This window comes from Lontra canadensis, unplaced genomic scaffold, assembly GCF_010015895.1.
Source record: "Lontra canadensis isolate GAN:19392208 unplaced genomic scaffold, GSC_riverotter_1.0 scaffold29, whole genome shotgun sequence".
Classification (NCBI taxonomy): domain Eukaryota; kingdom Metazoa; phylum Chordata; class Mammalia; order Carnivora; family Mustelidae; genus Lontra; species Lontra canadensis.
This window is the reverse complement of record NW_022631023.1, coordinates 8584326-8600792: the sequence shown is the minus strand read 5'-3', so window position 1 is coordinate 8600792 and position 16467 is coordinate 8584326. Positions and strand designations below refer to the sequence as shown.

Below are 16467 nucleotides of genomic sequence, written 5' to 3'. Positions count from 1 at the left end.
TCAGCACACCATGAAATGAGCCAGTGAATGTACACATTAATACATACACACAAAAGATTCACGAAGCAGTATTTATCCATATGTTGCATGCTGATACTTATTTCATTTAAAAAATACGTCTTAACCCATTAAATTGATTTCGTGATCCACTAATGGGTTGCATCTCATAGTTTGAAAAACTCTGGTCTTTAGGATCAGGACTCTAAATCCAGAACTGAATTTAGATTCTAATTTTGCTTAAATAATGATGTGACACTGAACATGTTACTTGGCCTTTTATAAGCTTCCCTTTTTTTTTTTTTAACTTGTAAAATGGGAACATTAGTAGCACTCACTTCCTCTAGTTAGAAGACAAAGAATATGCCTTACGAGCATTCAGTAACTTGAGAGCACACAGTGCCAATTCTGTGAATGAATGAATAATAACTGTGTACTGATGGAAAGATGACCAAGATGTATAATTAGGAACAAAAAAGATTCAATTCAGTGTATTAGTTTCCTATTTTTTTAAAGTGTCCATATACACACGCATAATTCTGCAAGCATAGAAAATTCTACCAGGGTTTTAAAAAATGAACAGTGGTAAGCTCCTAAAACAAGGATTTGTATTTACTTTATAAATTTCTGGAGCACATGGGTGGCTCAGTTGACTGACCATCTGACTCTTGATTTTGGCCCCGGTCATGATCTCAGGGTTGTGAGATGGAGCCCTGTGTCATACTCTGCACTGCGTGTGGAGCTTGCTTGGGATTCTTTCTTTCCCTCTCCTTCTGCCCCTACCCCCCCTCTCTAAAAATGAATAAATAAACAAATTTCTGGATTGTTTAAAATTTATGTAACCATGTAAATGCATTTTTAAAAATTTATATTTAAAAATTTTATATTAAAATTTATATTTAAAATGTTTTTAAAAGTTTATATTTAAAGCATTTATATTTAAAATAAAAATTATATTTATTCATTAAGATGAAGTCTTCTTATAGTCAATGAAATGTTAAATGAATACCCAAGTTCTTTATACAATCATTGTAATTTTCAAATGATAAAACTATAAAGCATTTTATAAACTAAAAGAATATATAAATTTTAGATATTCAGAGATACACTTCTAGTAGAGGCTAAAAATGTAATAGAATTATTAAAAATGCTTAAATTATAGTAATAACAGCTTGCCTGTTTTCTGTATGTGAGTGTTTTATTATGCTAATAAATACACTAGATTGGACATTGCAAATGCTAACTTAATGTAAATTTCAAAGCAAGGCTTTTGGAATCTTAAGTTGCTTTTTTATTACCAGAGAACAAAATTGAATAGTATGCTGTTGAAACATTTAAGTCTCTTTTTTAAATTGGCCTGTTGGCTTTAACCTTTTGAAGGTAACCAGAACTGTTGTTTTTAAAAAATTTAACTTGCTGCACAACAATAATTATGTCGCAGGCATTTCAGGAACAGAATTAAATAATAAAGGCATTTTGCGGTAAAAATGATATAGAAGATCTAATGACGTGTGCTTTGCATCCATATTTTCATACTAATATTACATCATTTTGTTACAGGAAACGTCCCGATCAGACATGGGTTCAATGTGATTCCTGTCTAAAATGGCGAAAATTACCAGATGGAATAGATCAACTTCCAGAAAAATGGTATTGCTCCAATAACCCTGACCCACAGTTCAGGTACCATATAGTTGGTAGTACCCTTTTTGGAAAGGCAGAAAGTACTGTTCAAGATGTATGAACAGGCGCTGGTGACGTGTTATTCCCATGTGATTTTTCTGACTAGAAATTGTGATGTTCCAGAAGAACCTGAAGATGAGGATTTGGTGCATCCAACTTACGAAAAAACCTACAAAAAGAAGTGAGTGTTGTATTAATGTTTGGTGGGGAAATAATGCCCGTATTATTAATGCTGGTGGGAGTACAGCATTAGTTGCTACTTCTCCAAGATCAAGCTAGTACAACCCAGAAAAGATTATGACCCCAAAGAAGATTTTGATGTGGATACATAATATTGGGAGTTTTTGTTTTTTTTTTTTTTACTTTATACCGTGAATACCTGCTCTTTTTCCACCCGCCATTTACGCTGTCCTACCTACACAGGATAGTTTGCATACAGAATAGTTTGTCTTTTGGGCCACACACAGATGAATCATAAATGAGTACTGCCTGATATGAGCTTATAGTCTTAACAGGGAAGGTGAGACATGTGCATTAAGTTGACAGATACCATCGAAGGCAGGATCCATTCTGTTGGGAAGCCCATAAGGAGAGATGACATCTGTCTGGGGATGGGAAGAGAAATCTGGATCAGGAAAACTTAAGAGGCATATTTGTGTAATAGGCCTTGGAGGATGGGTTACATGCAAATGTATGGGAACCAGTTCGTTCTGCTTTAGAGCAAATACATGAATGGGCATAATGGAAAATAGAGGAGAGAGGGGGAAGTTGGCTAATGAAGGATAGTCAGCCCTGGTGAACTGTAGGTTAGTGTCCACTCACAGAGGCCGGGTGCATGTAGAACTTTCAGGTGGTTTTGATTTAGAGTGCCTGGTTTTTGAAGATAAATCCAGCAACAGGACCGCGAGTAAAGAGACCAGTTAGAAACCTATGTGATGTTCCTGCTCAGAGGTCTGAGAATAATCCTGGTGAGAGTAGAAAGCTTAAGGCAGATGTTGGGCATTACTGAGGTACGAGGTAGAAAGTATTTACCTGCCTGTGGCCTTAACACTGATGATAATGAAATTGAAGCAAAGTTCAGTGTACATATTAGTGAAATGGCAAGTTTGTCATTGGGAAACATTGAAAAATAATAATCAAATTTAAGTATGTTCATTTTTCATCTTTTTCTTTTTTCTTTTAGAGATAAGGAGAAGTTCAGGATCAGACAACCGGAAATGATCCCTCGGGTAACTGATGAAACCTTGCATTTTATAGCTGTGTATTATGGGTGGTGGCTAGTTTAACAAATAGTTTTAAAACTTAGGAGTTACATAACAAATTGAGTGATTTTGTTCATTCAGTCCACATACTCCTTTTCTTATACCCCTTCTTGCCTTCCTTCCTAGCCTGGCAACTTCACTCACTGTTCAGTTTACTATTTAGTCGGGCATCGTCTGAGAAAAGGCAGGCATTAGGAATCTTAATACCCAGGCACCTGGGTGGCTCATTCAGTTAAGCGTCTAACTCTTGATTTTGGCTCAGGTGATGATTGCAGGGTTCTGAGATGGAGCCCCAAGTCAGGCTCTCTGCTGGGCGTGGAGCCTGCTTGGAATTCTCTTTCCCCATCTCTCTCTCCCTCTGCCCCAGCCCCCCTTATAAAAAAAAAAAAAAAAAAAGAAAGAAAGAAAGAAAAAATGAATCTTATTGTCACATAGGCAGTTAAGGAAAAATTCACAGGAAGCCCTGGGGAGCCATGTTCTACTAACCTGGACCAAAGCTACGGTGTTTTTCTTTCTCTTTGTTGAGCACTTTCTTAATGCTTAATGGTGTTAAGGCGCTTTTTCTGGGTATCTGGGTAGACAGTTGTACTTCTTGTATAAGGAAGTTTTGGTCTGCTGCAGATGTGTGTTTGCTTTTAGTTAACACTGAAATGTTTTCTTACGGCAAAGACTGAGGGTTTGGAGGTGAGAACAGAACTGGGTGAAAAAGAAAACTGGGCTTACTTACTCTAAAAGCAGTATCTTTGACTTTATTTTCTGTTTCTTTTAGAAAAACAAGTTTTTAATTGTATTTCAGTAAGTCCTGTACAGTATAGGGTCAGTAAATTTTGCCATAAAAGACCAGGTAGTTCATATTTTAGACTTTGTGGGCCACATGCAGTCTCTGTTGTGTATTCTTGGTTTTGTTGTTTTGTTTACATCTTTAAAAATGCAAAAACATCCTTCCACTTACTCGCAGGTTGGAGTTGGCTTCCTGGCTTGTTAGTGGCTCTGTGGTATAGCCCAAAGAATTTACATGGTTAGAATCGTTCTCATTGTTTTCTGGGATATGGGGCAAAGGGAAAATAATATCTCGTGTTTTGGGGCATGGCACATTAAAAGTCCTTTAAGGTCGATTTTCTTTTCTTCCAACAGATTAATGCTGAACTTTTGTTTCGGACACCCCCCGTATCAGGTCAAAGCTTTTCTCCTGTGAAGGAAAGTGTTCCAAGAGGACATCTTTCAGAAGTGGCAAATACTTACGCAACAAGACTCCTAAATAATCACCGAGGTTCACCCCAGTCTGAACCTGAGAGCAACAAGTCAGTGGCTAAAATGTGTTTTTCCAGTGGGGAATAAATATTAAGTAGAGCCTTTACTTGACACTTCTATGGCAGTATTACACTTCTAAGTTTATGTGCATGTAAAAAGTCTTAAGGATAAGTTACTTTACTTTTATTATCTAAACTTACCCCAGCCCACTCATGCCACCCATTTAAGTCAGTTTTTAAAATATCAGTTGTATTCATTGTGGAATTTTCACCTCTTTGAAATTCTGTATAGTATGAAAATTCCTGCTTTTAAAATTACCACTATCTTAAGAAAAACATAAAGCAACTAATAATACAACACTGTAATGTCAGGTGTGACCCATGAGTTCTTAGCTTGTTGTAGGCTGTGTATTTTGGATGAGTGGATGGAGAAGGAAGGGAGCAAGAAAGGTATGAGTGATATGTAAATTGAACAGTTAGGTCTTTTGACTGGAATGGTCAGGGAAGGTTTGGGATGAGGTAGAACTTGGTTTGGTTCCTGAAACTCTGAAAGCAGTGTTCTGTGCAGGTGGCTCATTCAGAGGGAGTAGAATGAATACAGGTGAAGAAGAAAGCATGATGGGGCGCCTGGGTGGCTCAGTTGGGTAAGCTGCTGCCTTCGGCTCAGGTCATGATCCCAGGGTCCTGGGATCAAGTCCTACATCAGGCTCCTTGCTCAGCAGGGAGCCTGCTTCTCTCTCTGCCTCTGCCTGCTGCTCTGCCTGCTTGTGTTCTCCCTCTCTTTCTCTCTGACAAATAAATAAATAAGTAAAATCTTTAAAAAAAAAAAAAGAAGAAGAAAGCATGATGCCAGTGAACTAGGGGATCAGACTGACTACACTTGGTCTTTTTTGTTGAAAGACAAACATTGAAACCATTTGCTGAGCTAGTGGGATGAGATTTTCTGAGAGGTTTTGTAGGCTTCATTAAATTCTCAAAGGGATTTTTGACTTCCAAAAGAATTAGAAATAACTGCTTTTATGCATATATATATGTATGTATACCTATATATACATATATACATATATATATGTATATCAAGAGGGCATGTTCTAAAATAGTTTTCTGTTTGTAGCTTACATTTTAGGGGCATGTTTTGGGGCTGGATTGCTACTTAACTAAGAATGTGTGAATTTTTTTTTAATAGTCTCCTTAATTTTCTTGGCTTTTCTTCTTAAAGATGGATCCAAACAAAGTAAGAAAGTTTACAGATAAAAAAGTTTACTGATAAAAAAGTTTACAGATAAAAAATAATGGAATTTCTTCTTTTTTTTTAAGGAGGGGGTACAGAGTGAGAGGGGGAGAGAGAGAAAATGTGAAATAGGCTCCACACCTAGCATGAGCCCAGCGGCGGGGCTCAGTCTCACAACCCTGAGATTATGACCTGATCCGAAATCCAGAGTCCTACATTTAACCAGCTGAGCCACCTAGGTGCCCCTGGAATTTATTCTTTAAAGTGATTTATTCCATCCAAGTGGAATAAGAGAATAAAAAAAATTTTCATTAATTTTTAAAGCCTAAAGAATTTGAAATTTGAATTTGAGAAAAATACAAGTTTGGTTTTTTTTAATAATATATATATAAGTTTTAAAAATAAAACCAAAAACTGTGGAAAGGTAGTACCTAAACTAAATCTTGAGAAAGACATATAGGAATTACCCTCATAAGAAAAATAACAGGGTGGTTCCCAGTTAAGTGATTAACTCCATGGAACCCTCGGCATGCACCAAACTCAGAATCATTGGGTACTTCTTAAGGCAGAAAACAGGAGGCTTGTTTGAGAGTTTAAGGAAGAGTAGTTCTCTAGACCTCTTCATAACCTGCCAAATCTGGTGACGTGACTTCTCCTCGGTCAGAATGTAGGATGTTTTCCTTCTGGAGCAGTTTCACATTTCACGTGCTGAAGATGTGGGTGAGCCACTGTTTTGAAAGAGGAGGTGTAAGGGAAAGTGAGTACTAAATGATGAAAAATCCCCCCTCCACTTTCCCTCATTGGGCCCCCAGGGGAAAAGCCTTGGGTGGTGCTGATGGTTTGAGCACCACATGGCCAGCCCTCACTGCTTCTAGTCGGTCTCACCCTGAAACATAAAAGACAGACAGAGATCACTAGGTGTACAAACTGAGACAAAGGCAGTAGAGGAAACCCTGTGGAATTTACTGGGAGGCAGGTAGGTGTGGAACAAACACATTTCTTAGAAAAGATAAGCAGGTAGAGGGTAGAAAAAGGAAAAGACAAGGTACAGGAGGGTCAACATCTGAATAAGGGAGTTTCAGAATGGGAGATCAGAGAAAACAAAGGGGAGGGAATAGTATGACTTAAAACACACAGCAAAAATATGTGGGAAAAGATCCATTCCAAGAAACATGAAATTTTCATACACCAGGGGAATTTTTTTCAGGGAGGGAAAACACAAGTTAACCTTCAAAAAGATCAGAAATTAGAATGGCAGGAACACCAAATGGTACATAACAGTGGAATGATGCTTTTAAAGTTTTGAGAAAGTAATTTTCAACCTTGAAGTCTATATAAAAACCAAGCCAACAATAAAATTGAGATGTGAATAAAGACCTTTCATCATGTAACCTTTCACATTTTTTACATTCTGTATACTGTTTCTCAAGATTTTATTGGAGATTGCGCCCTCTTGATAATGAGGGAGTAAAGCCAAGAAACAGAAGAACTGAGATGGAAGAAATAGGGAGGGCTATCACCTAGAGCCCAAACAACAAACCAGTGCAGATAACCTGCTGAGGGGGGCAGAAAGTTTCAGTTGGTGGTAAATTCACAGAAAACTCAGTCGATGAGGAAAATGAGGCAGTTTTTAATGCTAGGAAAATGGAAGGATAGGGCATGCTGATTTAGTCTGTGGCTCACCTCTGATCATTGAGCATTGATAAAAATTACGATGAGCAAATGGAGATGGTGGAGCCCTTCACTGGGCGCTGGAACACAAGGAGCAGACCTGGGTTGGGGACGGGGGGTCATTCTCATTTGGCCGTGTGTACCTTGAGGTGCCCAGAGGCCATTTAGTGAAGGGGAGTTCGGCAGTATGCAGAGCTGCTACTTTACAGTGAGCTAAGTAGTCTAATTGTTTCCTCAGCTGTACAGGAGAAAATCCTCTCTACTTCATTAAATCATTGAGCAGTACTGTGTAATCATTTTTTAAAATGAGCGTGGACATTTCTTAAAATTTCAAGATTGATTACTTCAAGGTCATCTATTTCGTTCATTTCTATATTTTATGGTCTTATATTTTGTATATCAAATTTTTTCCAGCCTGAAACGGAGACTTTCTACTCGTTCATCAATTTTGAATGCAAAGACGCGGAGACTGAGTAATCAAGCATTTGAAAATTCAACTTACAAAGATGATGATGATGAAGATGTCATCATCTTAGAAGAGAACAGTACTCCCAAACCTGCAGTAGATCATGACATTGAAGTGAAATCAGAGCAGAGTCACATTGAGCAAAGTGGTCATCAGGTTGAGTCTGTGGCTGATAAGGAAACTTGTGCCCAGACTGGTTCATCGGGCATCTCATCATCCAGGTGTGATCAGGGAACTACTGCGGCCACCCAGACAGAAGCCCCGAGTGTAGTTGTTAAAAAGGAAGAAGCACTCGAAGATGAGATAGACGCACGAAATGACGCAGCTATGGCGCCAGCCTGTGTGGAGGCTGAAGGGAAGACACAAGAAACCCAGGAAACCTTTGAGAAATCTGCGGGTGATGCTAGTTGCCAGTTAAATGAACTGAGAAATGAGCTGCTTCTAGTTACCCAAGAAAAAGAAAATTATAAAAGACAGTGTAATGTGTTTACTGACCAAATCAAAGTGTTACAACAGAGGATACTGGAAATGAATGACAAATACGTGAAGAAGGAAACCTGCCATCAATCTACGGAAACTGATGCTGTATTTTTGCTTGAAAGTATTAATGGAAAATCTGAAAGTCCGGACCATGTGGTATCTCAGTATCGGCAAGCTTTGGAGGAAATAGAAAGGCTGAAAAAACAGTGTAGTGCTTTGCAACACGTGAAGGCCGAATGCAGTCAGTGTGCCAGTAGTGAGAGCAGAAGTGAAGTGGATGAAATGGTTGTGCAACTTGATGACGTGTTTAGACAGTTGGACAAGTGCACTGTAGAGAGGGACCAGTACAAAAGTGAGGTGAGTGTATCATTCCACATAATGGGAGTCCTGGGAGTCCCAGGGAGTCTAAACCACAAAGAACAGTCAGTTGCTAGATTGGAATAAATTACTTAATATTTCCACGTACTGACTGTTGCCCGGCGTCTTCTCGGCTGGGGAGTGGTCCTCCTGGGGGCGCATGGAAATGTGTGTTGAGGAGAGGCATTGCTAGAACTTACTGGGTGATGACCAGGTATGGTCATTTCCTGTAGCGTACTGGAAATTGCTGTGTAATGAAGGATTGTCCTGCTCAAAATACTGTTCTCATTCCCATTGAGCCAGTCAGTTGCTAAATACAGGGAACGTCACATCCATTATTAATAGGCCTTGCAATAGTCATACAAGATAGGTGATGATGTCCTCATTTTATAGTTTAGTTTATAGTTTAGTTACGATTTAGTATGATTAGTCTGTTGACAGATGACCTAAAACATCATAGGACCGTGGCAGTTCCACAGCTAACTCAGACAACAAGCTTCTACTTTGTTGCTTCGCTTCTCAGCGTGCCATTATGATCAGAGGTGGCCTCTGGGTCCAGTCCTCATATATCTGTGTTCCCAGCAGCAGGAAAGAGGAGGGGTGCGTTTCCAGAAGTTGCTGACATTCCACCTGTCAGAACTTAGTCACCTGGCTGATGGGTGCTTTGGAAGTACGGTCTTTATTCAGGGGTTCTTCTGAGGAAGGAGGAGAAAAATGGTAGATGTCAGGAGACAGGTAGTAAGTAGCCTCTGCATGTACCCTCCATTCAAATTTGGAGAGTTCCTTTAAGAAGCATATATTTTATGTATCGTATTAATGTAGTGTTTGAAAGAAGGGTTTTTCTGCTAAAGAATTTGGAAATGACAGGCTGGTGCTGTATTGCCCCTTCTTCCTGGAAGTTCATTCAAACATCTTGGTGTATTATTGGCTTAGAGTTAGATGACAAAATACGCAAAAATCGATAGGAGCTTTCAGTTATAACTTAGAGCTGGTGAGTGTGCAAGAAATGAAAGCCACTTTGATGTTGACATAATTCAGGCATTTTTATCTTGGTTTTCCAGTTTTTAGCTACCATTTGTTTTCAGTCAAGTGGTAATTAACATTTTGTATTCTCTGAATGTGACAAGAGGTGGAGATGAAACTCAAATGAAGCTTTGTTTATAGAAAGCTATTGTGGGTGGGTTTTTTGCCCTGTTTTGATGGTGATTTTCATCTAGCTACATTTCCTAGCTTAAATTTGTACTTTGGCATTAGTATTTTTAAGTTTAATTTTAGCATTGGTATTTTTAAGTTTTATTTTTATTAGTATTTTTAAGTTTCAAGTTTAATTTTACAGTTATGAATTTTTTTTGTTAGGTTGAATTATTGGAAATGGAAAAATCACAAATCCGTTCACAATGTGAAGAACTGAAAACTGAAATTGAACAATTAAAATCTACACATCAACAGTTAGGAGCAGATGTTTCAACTTCAAGTAACATTGAGGAGTCTGTAAATTACACTGATGGGGAAAGGTAATATTACATGAGGCACGACCCTGGGGCTACCTTCTGGTTAGCGTGATGCTTGCTAGCACACCTCAAACAGTTACCGTTCTATCAAAAGAACACGATCCTTCTCTTCAAGGAATGAACAGTTTAGGTTCAACTTAAGTGAAATAGGAATTTGGAGAGAATGAAGCATTTGATCAGTTAGAGCGGTTTGGAATGCTGTTTGGGAAAAGTGGAAATTGAGTTAGATATCAAAGAAGGTGTTGAATTTAGCCATGACTAGAAGATAAGGGACTATTTCATGAAACTTACATTTTCACCTGGATTTCTTTTACTTGTGTACTTGCCATTTCTTCGTGGTTTTCTGTCCTCATTTTACTACATGCCATCCCCAATGTTAACTTTTAGGTAATCAGAAAATTACTAGAAATTGCCATTGTACAGGTGATTACTAGGAAGAAGTTCTTCTGTGAAAGTAAGAAAATGGTTTCCCTATCTCAGGAAGATATAAAATGGGGGCTTGGGGTGTTGCTTCAGTTCGGAGTGTCGGAGAGGCAGACGTTCAGGTGGGAAGCCATGATGGTGCTCGTGGTGTGTTGATGACTTAGCATTGGAAAGCAGTCATTGAAGGCTAAACCTGGACAACTTTTCCTGCTCATACAGTATGACTTCCAACCTAAAAAGTACTGTTGTTGAGAAATAATCTCCTACCATCCTCACTTGACATCAATTATATTATTACCTTGTTTTTTAAGTGAAGTTTTTGAAGGATTTCAGTAAATTTCTTCATGGAAATGGGGTAGATCAGTACATAAAAGCCTAGAGGGCAAAGGTCAGAAGAAAATCCCAAGTGGTTTTTCTCAAAATGGGAACCACAAGCATCTTTGGTGCTTGTATAAATGCAAATCCTTGTTCTACACTGCAGCTTATTAAATTGGAAACAAACAGTCTCAGATAATTCTCTTGCCACACCGACCTTTGGGTAACCGATGATCATTTATTTATTTATTTATTTCCTTTAATCTTTCAACTTGTGCTTTCCAAAATAGTACAGGAATATGTGGCTTAGTGACCCTTGAAATCTAGCTAGTCTGAATTGAGATGTGCTTTAAATATAAAAAAATATATAATTTTGAAGCCTAAGGAAGAAAAAGAATGTGTGGAATACCGCACATTAATAATGTATTTTGATTTTGCGATAAAATATTTTAGTTACATTGAGTTAAATATGTAACTGCAATTAAATTTATAGCTGCATTTTGCTTTTTACTCTAGCTCTGTGAACATTTTAAACTGTGTTTGGAGCTCGCAGTATTTCTCTTGGACAGTGCTGTTCTGTACATTAAAAATAAGAATCTGTGGCAGGTTCAGTAGATAGGAGAAATTAGCCAGGGACAATCAAAAGACTTAAAGGAAAGGATATGTAAGAGGATCATTGGGTCATACTAGTCTTTTGTGTACTTATCATATAGATAACAGGTTGTGGTTACAACAAAAGGGGTGTTCTTGGTAGGGATATAGGATGGCTAACAACTTCTGGAAAGCAAAGCAGAAAAATGTTTGAACCATGGGCCTCTGGTCAAAGATGAGTGAGAAAGTTTGGACAAAAAATGGCTGGAGTGGGAATGATGTAAAACTTTATCCGGGGGCCAGTGCAGTCTTAACTATCCAGGCTCACAGAACATCTTCTATGTCACGTTACTGTGCATTGTTGACTTAGGGATGAGCATCTTGCTTCTTCAGACATTTTCGCCTTGAATCAGTATCTAAGCTAAACGTGGGCTGCTTATATTTGGGAGAGGGGCAGAATAAGAGCCACTAACATGCAGTTTCCATGTTTCACTCAATCTTTGAGGCAAAGGCTACTGAATAATTGTAGGCCTTCAAAAAGTCTAGGGTGTTGGGGGTGCCTGGGTGGTTCAGTTGGTTGAACATCCAACTTTCGATCTCAGCTCTGGTCTTGATCTCAGGGTTGAGAGTTTGGGTCCCAACTAGCCTAGTGTGGAGCCCACTTAAAAAAAAAATAAATAGAGTCTAGGATGTTGATATTCAGTACATGTATATAAATTTGGAAGGAATGATAACGATCACATCTAATCCAGGGATTCCCAGTGTTTTCAGTAAAGCACCATTCCCTATAAATGCATAGTAAAATGGATCATCAGTGAACTTTAGCATATGAAAGGTTCAGAGAAGACTTTTTTTTTTTTTTAAGGTTTTTATTTATTTGACCGGAAGAGCCCAAGTAGGCAGAGCGACAGGCAGAGGGAGAGGGAGAAGCAAGCTTTCTGCTGAGCAGGGAGCCCGACATGGGGCCTGATGCCGGGACCCTGGGATCATGACCTGAGCTGAAGGCACCTGCTTAACCGACTGGGCCACCCAGGTGTCCCAGAAGGTTCAGAGAAGTCTTGATTTTAAAAAAACTGTTTAATGTTATTTAGCCCAAAATTTTGTAAGTTTATTTGATCACAGAACCATTTCTCTTTCACACAAGGGTGGCTATCATACATAGAACATGTTTTAGAGAACAATTCCGTTTTTATTTTCCTCAAAAGCTGAAATATGGGGAGATGGCGTTCTTGTTCTGAGACCAGTGTTCTCACTACTGTATCACTGCTGTTTTCCAGGTGACAATATTTTGTATTACAAATAACACCTTGTAATTATATGTATTTTACCAGTCCATGGTTTCTCTAATAGCAAGTTAAAATTGTATTAGATAGAACCAAACAGAGCCCCTAGTTTTATCTGCTTACCAAGGTATTAATGGATTATTAAAGTAAGTGAATTCATGTTTCACTTAGAATTTAGGCCCACCTGAATTGTTAAACTGTGTTCTAATGTTCATCTAATAGACATAATATTTGTATTTGCAGCCTCAAACTTCGATCTCTCCGAGTTAACGTAGGACAGCTGTTGGCCATGATTGTACCAGATCTCGATCTTCAGCAAGTGAATTATGACGTTGATGTGGTTGATGAAATTTTAGGACAAGTTGTCGAACAAATGAGTGAAATCAGTAGTACTTAAAGTCTGTTTGATGTGAGACAATAAATATATTTGCTCAGTCCTGTGGTTGTATAGCTTTCAGAGTGGAAACACTTTTGTTTTATAGTTACGACAGGTGACAGACGGAAGAACCATGATCTTTACTGTATTCTATGCATTCAGGTGTGCTCACAAGTACTATGGGCACACTTACCACACCTTTTGAAATGCCTGAGAATCATTCTTACAGAACGGCTGAACAGCTCACTCATGATTCTGTTTTGAAGTGTAAATACTTGTAATTAAGTCTGCACATATTTTTTTATTACCCTAGAGGACTTAAGTGTTTTCCACCGAGAGCTTTTCAGGTTGCCCCTAACCTTTGTGCAATTTTTTCTGGTTCCCAAAGTGTATTTTTCTCCGAAGTGAGGGCCATGCCATGATACAAATGGAAATGTTACCTTTGATTTTCCTACAGAAAAGTTTAAACAGGATTTTTAAAAAATGGAATTACGCTCCTGATAAGGTGTAAGTGAATTGAACATTAATGTTTCTTTTCTATAAATTCTTATCTCCTGAAATATTTTATTCATGGAAATAAGGTAAGCAGAACTGTCCATCCATTTTGTCAGGATTTTTCTTGTGCTGAGATTGCCAATCATGGTTAAATGCAGTGTTTTTATAGAACAAAGAAACAATCTTTAGTATAAAAAAGCATCAAAAATATTAAATGTCCCACCACATTTACTTTGAAGCCCATTTTTGGCTGCTTAGTCAGCATGGAGTGGGCACAGTAATTGTTTAATATTTCTTTTTGTGAAATTTCCTGTACAGCCTTTTGTGGGATTACTACAGGTTAATGAGAGTTGAGGAAGACAGTCTTTCTCAAACAGTACAGCATACCTTTCATTATATTACAGAGCTAAGTGTTTTATGTCCTGGAGGTAAGCAGCAAACTGCCCTAGGATTATAGTATTAACATGCCATAAAAATTATGCTTTATTGGTCCCTTGTTTGTGCAATTTTAAAGAGATGGCTTTCTATTAAGTATAACAATGTATATATAACTAAGAATCGTATTTTCCACAACTGAAATGTGCATTATTTTTTTTCAAAGTTTTATCATTGCTTATTTATTTTTACTTTTATTTCTGAACATTCAATACATGTTTCTTTTATATGTATGCTTAATTACATGTCTTTCATATACAATAATAAATTTTTACTGTACATTAACTTCTAGAAAAGGCAAATAAATGAAGGTTGTTTTTATTTGCTTGATAAAATAATTGAAAGTGTATTTTTGGTATGAAGCTGGTTTTCTGTCCTGATTGTATCTGCTCAAATTTTAAAATATCTTGTAATAAAATAAAAATATATATGATGGCTAACTCTTCAGATACTACTTTTAAAGAATTCTATATTCAGATTATATTTTGGAAACAAACTGTCCATTGAAGACCCTCAAGTTGAGCTCATTTAAAAATCTCTATTAATTACAAGTTCTATTTAGGAGACCGAGAGTGTTTCCATTAACACTCTAAAAACTGAGCTCATCTTGAGAGAGTGCGTGCGTGTGTACATGTATTTTACATTCAAGAAGAGACTCTTTCTGTAAATCCTTTAGCCTAAAGAAACCTTGCTTAAATGATAGCAGCAATGTAGAGCATGTCTAAGTTTGTGAATATTTATGTAGCAGTTCTTTCTGGAATTTGCTGTTTTTCCCCTCTTTGGGTCAGCTATATTCTTGCAAAAATCTATATTTTATATGGCTAATATCTTGCTTTTAATGGGAAAGTCATAGGATTAGTAAGTTTGCTTGCTAAATTGATTCTTTGGAAGTACTTAAATATTTTTCACCCTTTAAGAAAATATTGCCAAGATGTAATTCTTTGAAAATGTAGCTAACAAAATTTAACAGAACAATAACAAGAGCTTTCATGTATATATCATATTTAGGTAGCGATATCTATCTTTTGTTGTTAAGTTAAATTTGTAAAAGACTAGTGGGAGGACAGTGGTGTTTAAAGTCAGTATGAGGAAGTAAACCAGCATCGTCCACAATCCCTGCAAACAGGACGCAGGAGTGGTGTGTGGCATATTATTGTGCCTTTTTGGGGGGCCTCAAATTCCTAATGTGGGCAGGTACTGCTGGGGATTCTGCCCATGGTCTCAGACACTTAATTCTTGTGATCAGCAGCCCATTAGTTCATTATTTGTCATTGAAGGATAATTAAAGTGATAATCTGGTGGTTTTCACCCCTGGATGCCTATTAGAATCACCTGGGGAGTTTTTAGGACTCCAATGCAAGGATGCATCCCATACTAATTAAGTCAAGAGTCTGGGGTTGGGCGCAGATACTAGTATTTTTTTTAAAGCCTCCCAGTGAGCCATCAGAGCTGAGAACCATTGATCTTTACCTTCCTTGGATGGTTGTTTACAACTGTTGAACTCAGTTCCTGAAACAAACTCAGGATTTGCACAGCCGATTTCTCACTGAGGTGAACAAGGAGAGGAAAAAGGAAACCTAGTTGGTGTCCAAGTTAGAAGTGTAAATGGGACAGAATGGTATAAAGTGAAAAGAGTTACCCAATGCTTCCCTAATTTTAACCACTATTGCTTTTCGTATGTCCTTCCAGAAAATATTAGCTGCATACGTATACACATTCATATATATGCATTCAGTTTATATTCAATTTTATATCTTTATATTTGATTTATATTTGTATCTCAAGTTTTCACAAAGATGGTACACCATATAATTGGTTATCTTGACATTTCCATGTTACTTTTTTGTACAGGCTTGGTAACATTCTATGATCTGCATATACTCCTAACACTCAGTTATTTCTCATGTTCTGACATTATAAAATACGCTACCATGAAAATTAATACACACCACACACACTTTTACAAGTATACCCAGAGTGTAAATTCTTTGCAGTGAATATTGCTAGTTCAAAGAGTGTATGCTATGTAACTTCTAATAAATGTTACCATGCAAAAATGAATTTAAACTCCTATGAAAAATAAATGTATGAGTGTTTTTTTCCTCTATCTCTCCATCAAATTTACCAATCTGACATATGAAAAAAAATGACAGCCTGCATTCTTTGTCTCGGTTGAACATGCTTTCATGTTTTATTGACCATTGTAATTTCTCTTTTCTGTGTACTGTATCATATTGTCTGTTCTTTTCTATTGGGTTCTTTGTTTTAACTGCTTTAAAGAAACTAAAAGCCTGTGCTAACGTAGCCACAAACACCATCCACACAACTAGCTTTCAGAAAATTCACAATAGGTTAAATCTTACTGTGTGCACTGTCTCGTAAATACCGTAGAGGAGTGAGAGACCCACTGGGTTCATGTTTTTTCCATACATTTGTCTTTCGGATTGGACACTGATCACAGTTCAAAAAAGGAATGCTAGTATATCTATATATATGATACTTAGAATTAAGTTTTGTGATCGCAGAGTTAATTTCCATCTCCTGGCCTATAGGGAGGAAGTCAAGACCAGAGGAGAGTCTTGGTAAATCAAGCCATTCAGACACAGGTGGTTATTACGTGAGTGCAGTCCCAGAGAATGAA

General features: G+C 37.5%; 1 protein-coding gene across 1 annotated transcript in view; it reads left to right on the top strand.

Annotated features, from left to right (window-relative positions):
* MORC3 (MORC family CW-type zinc finger 3) overlaps positions 1 to 15887 on the top strand; it is a 43684-nt gene extending 27797 nt beyond the window's left edge. The window contains exons 11-17 of the mRNA XM_032865362.1: positions 1558 to 1680; positions 1787 to 1861; positions 2864 to 2909; positions 4077 to 4243; positions 7509 to 8397; positions 9754 to 9911; positions 12764 to 15887. Coding sequence (XP_032721253.1) covers positions 1558 to 1680; positions 1787 to 1861; positions 2864 to 2909; positions 4077 to 4243; positions 7509 to 8397; positions 9754 to 9911; positions 12764 to 12917 — 1612 coding nt within the window. The 3' untranslated portion in view covers positions 12918 to 15887. The remainder of the gene's footprint in view (positions 1 to 1557; positions 1681 to 1786; positions 1862 to 2863; positions 2910 to 4076; positions 4244 to 7508; positions 8398 to 9753; positions 9912 to 12763) is intronic.
* The last annotated feature ends 580 nt before the right edge of the window (positions 15888 to 16467 follow it).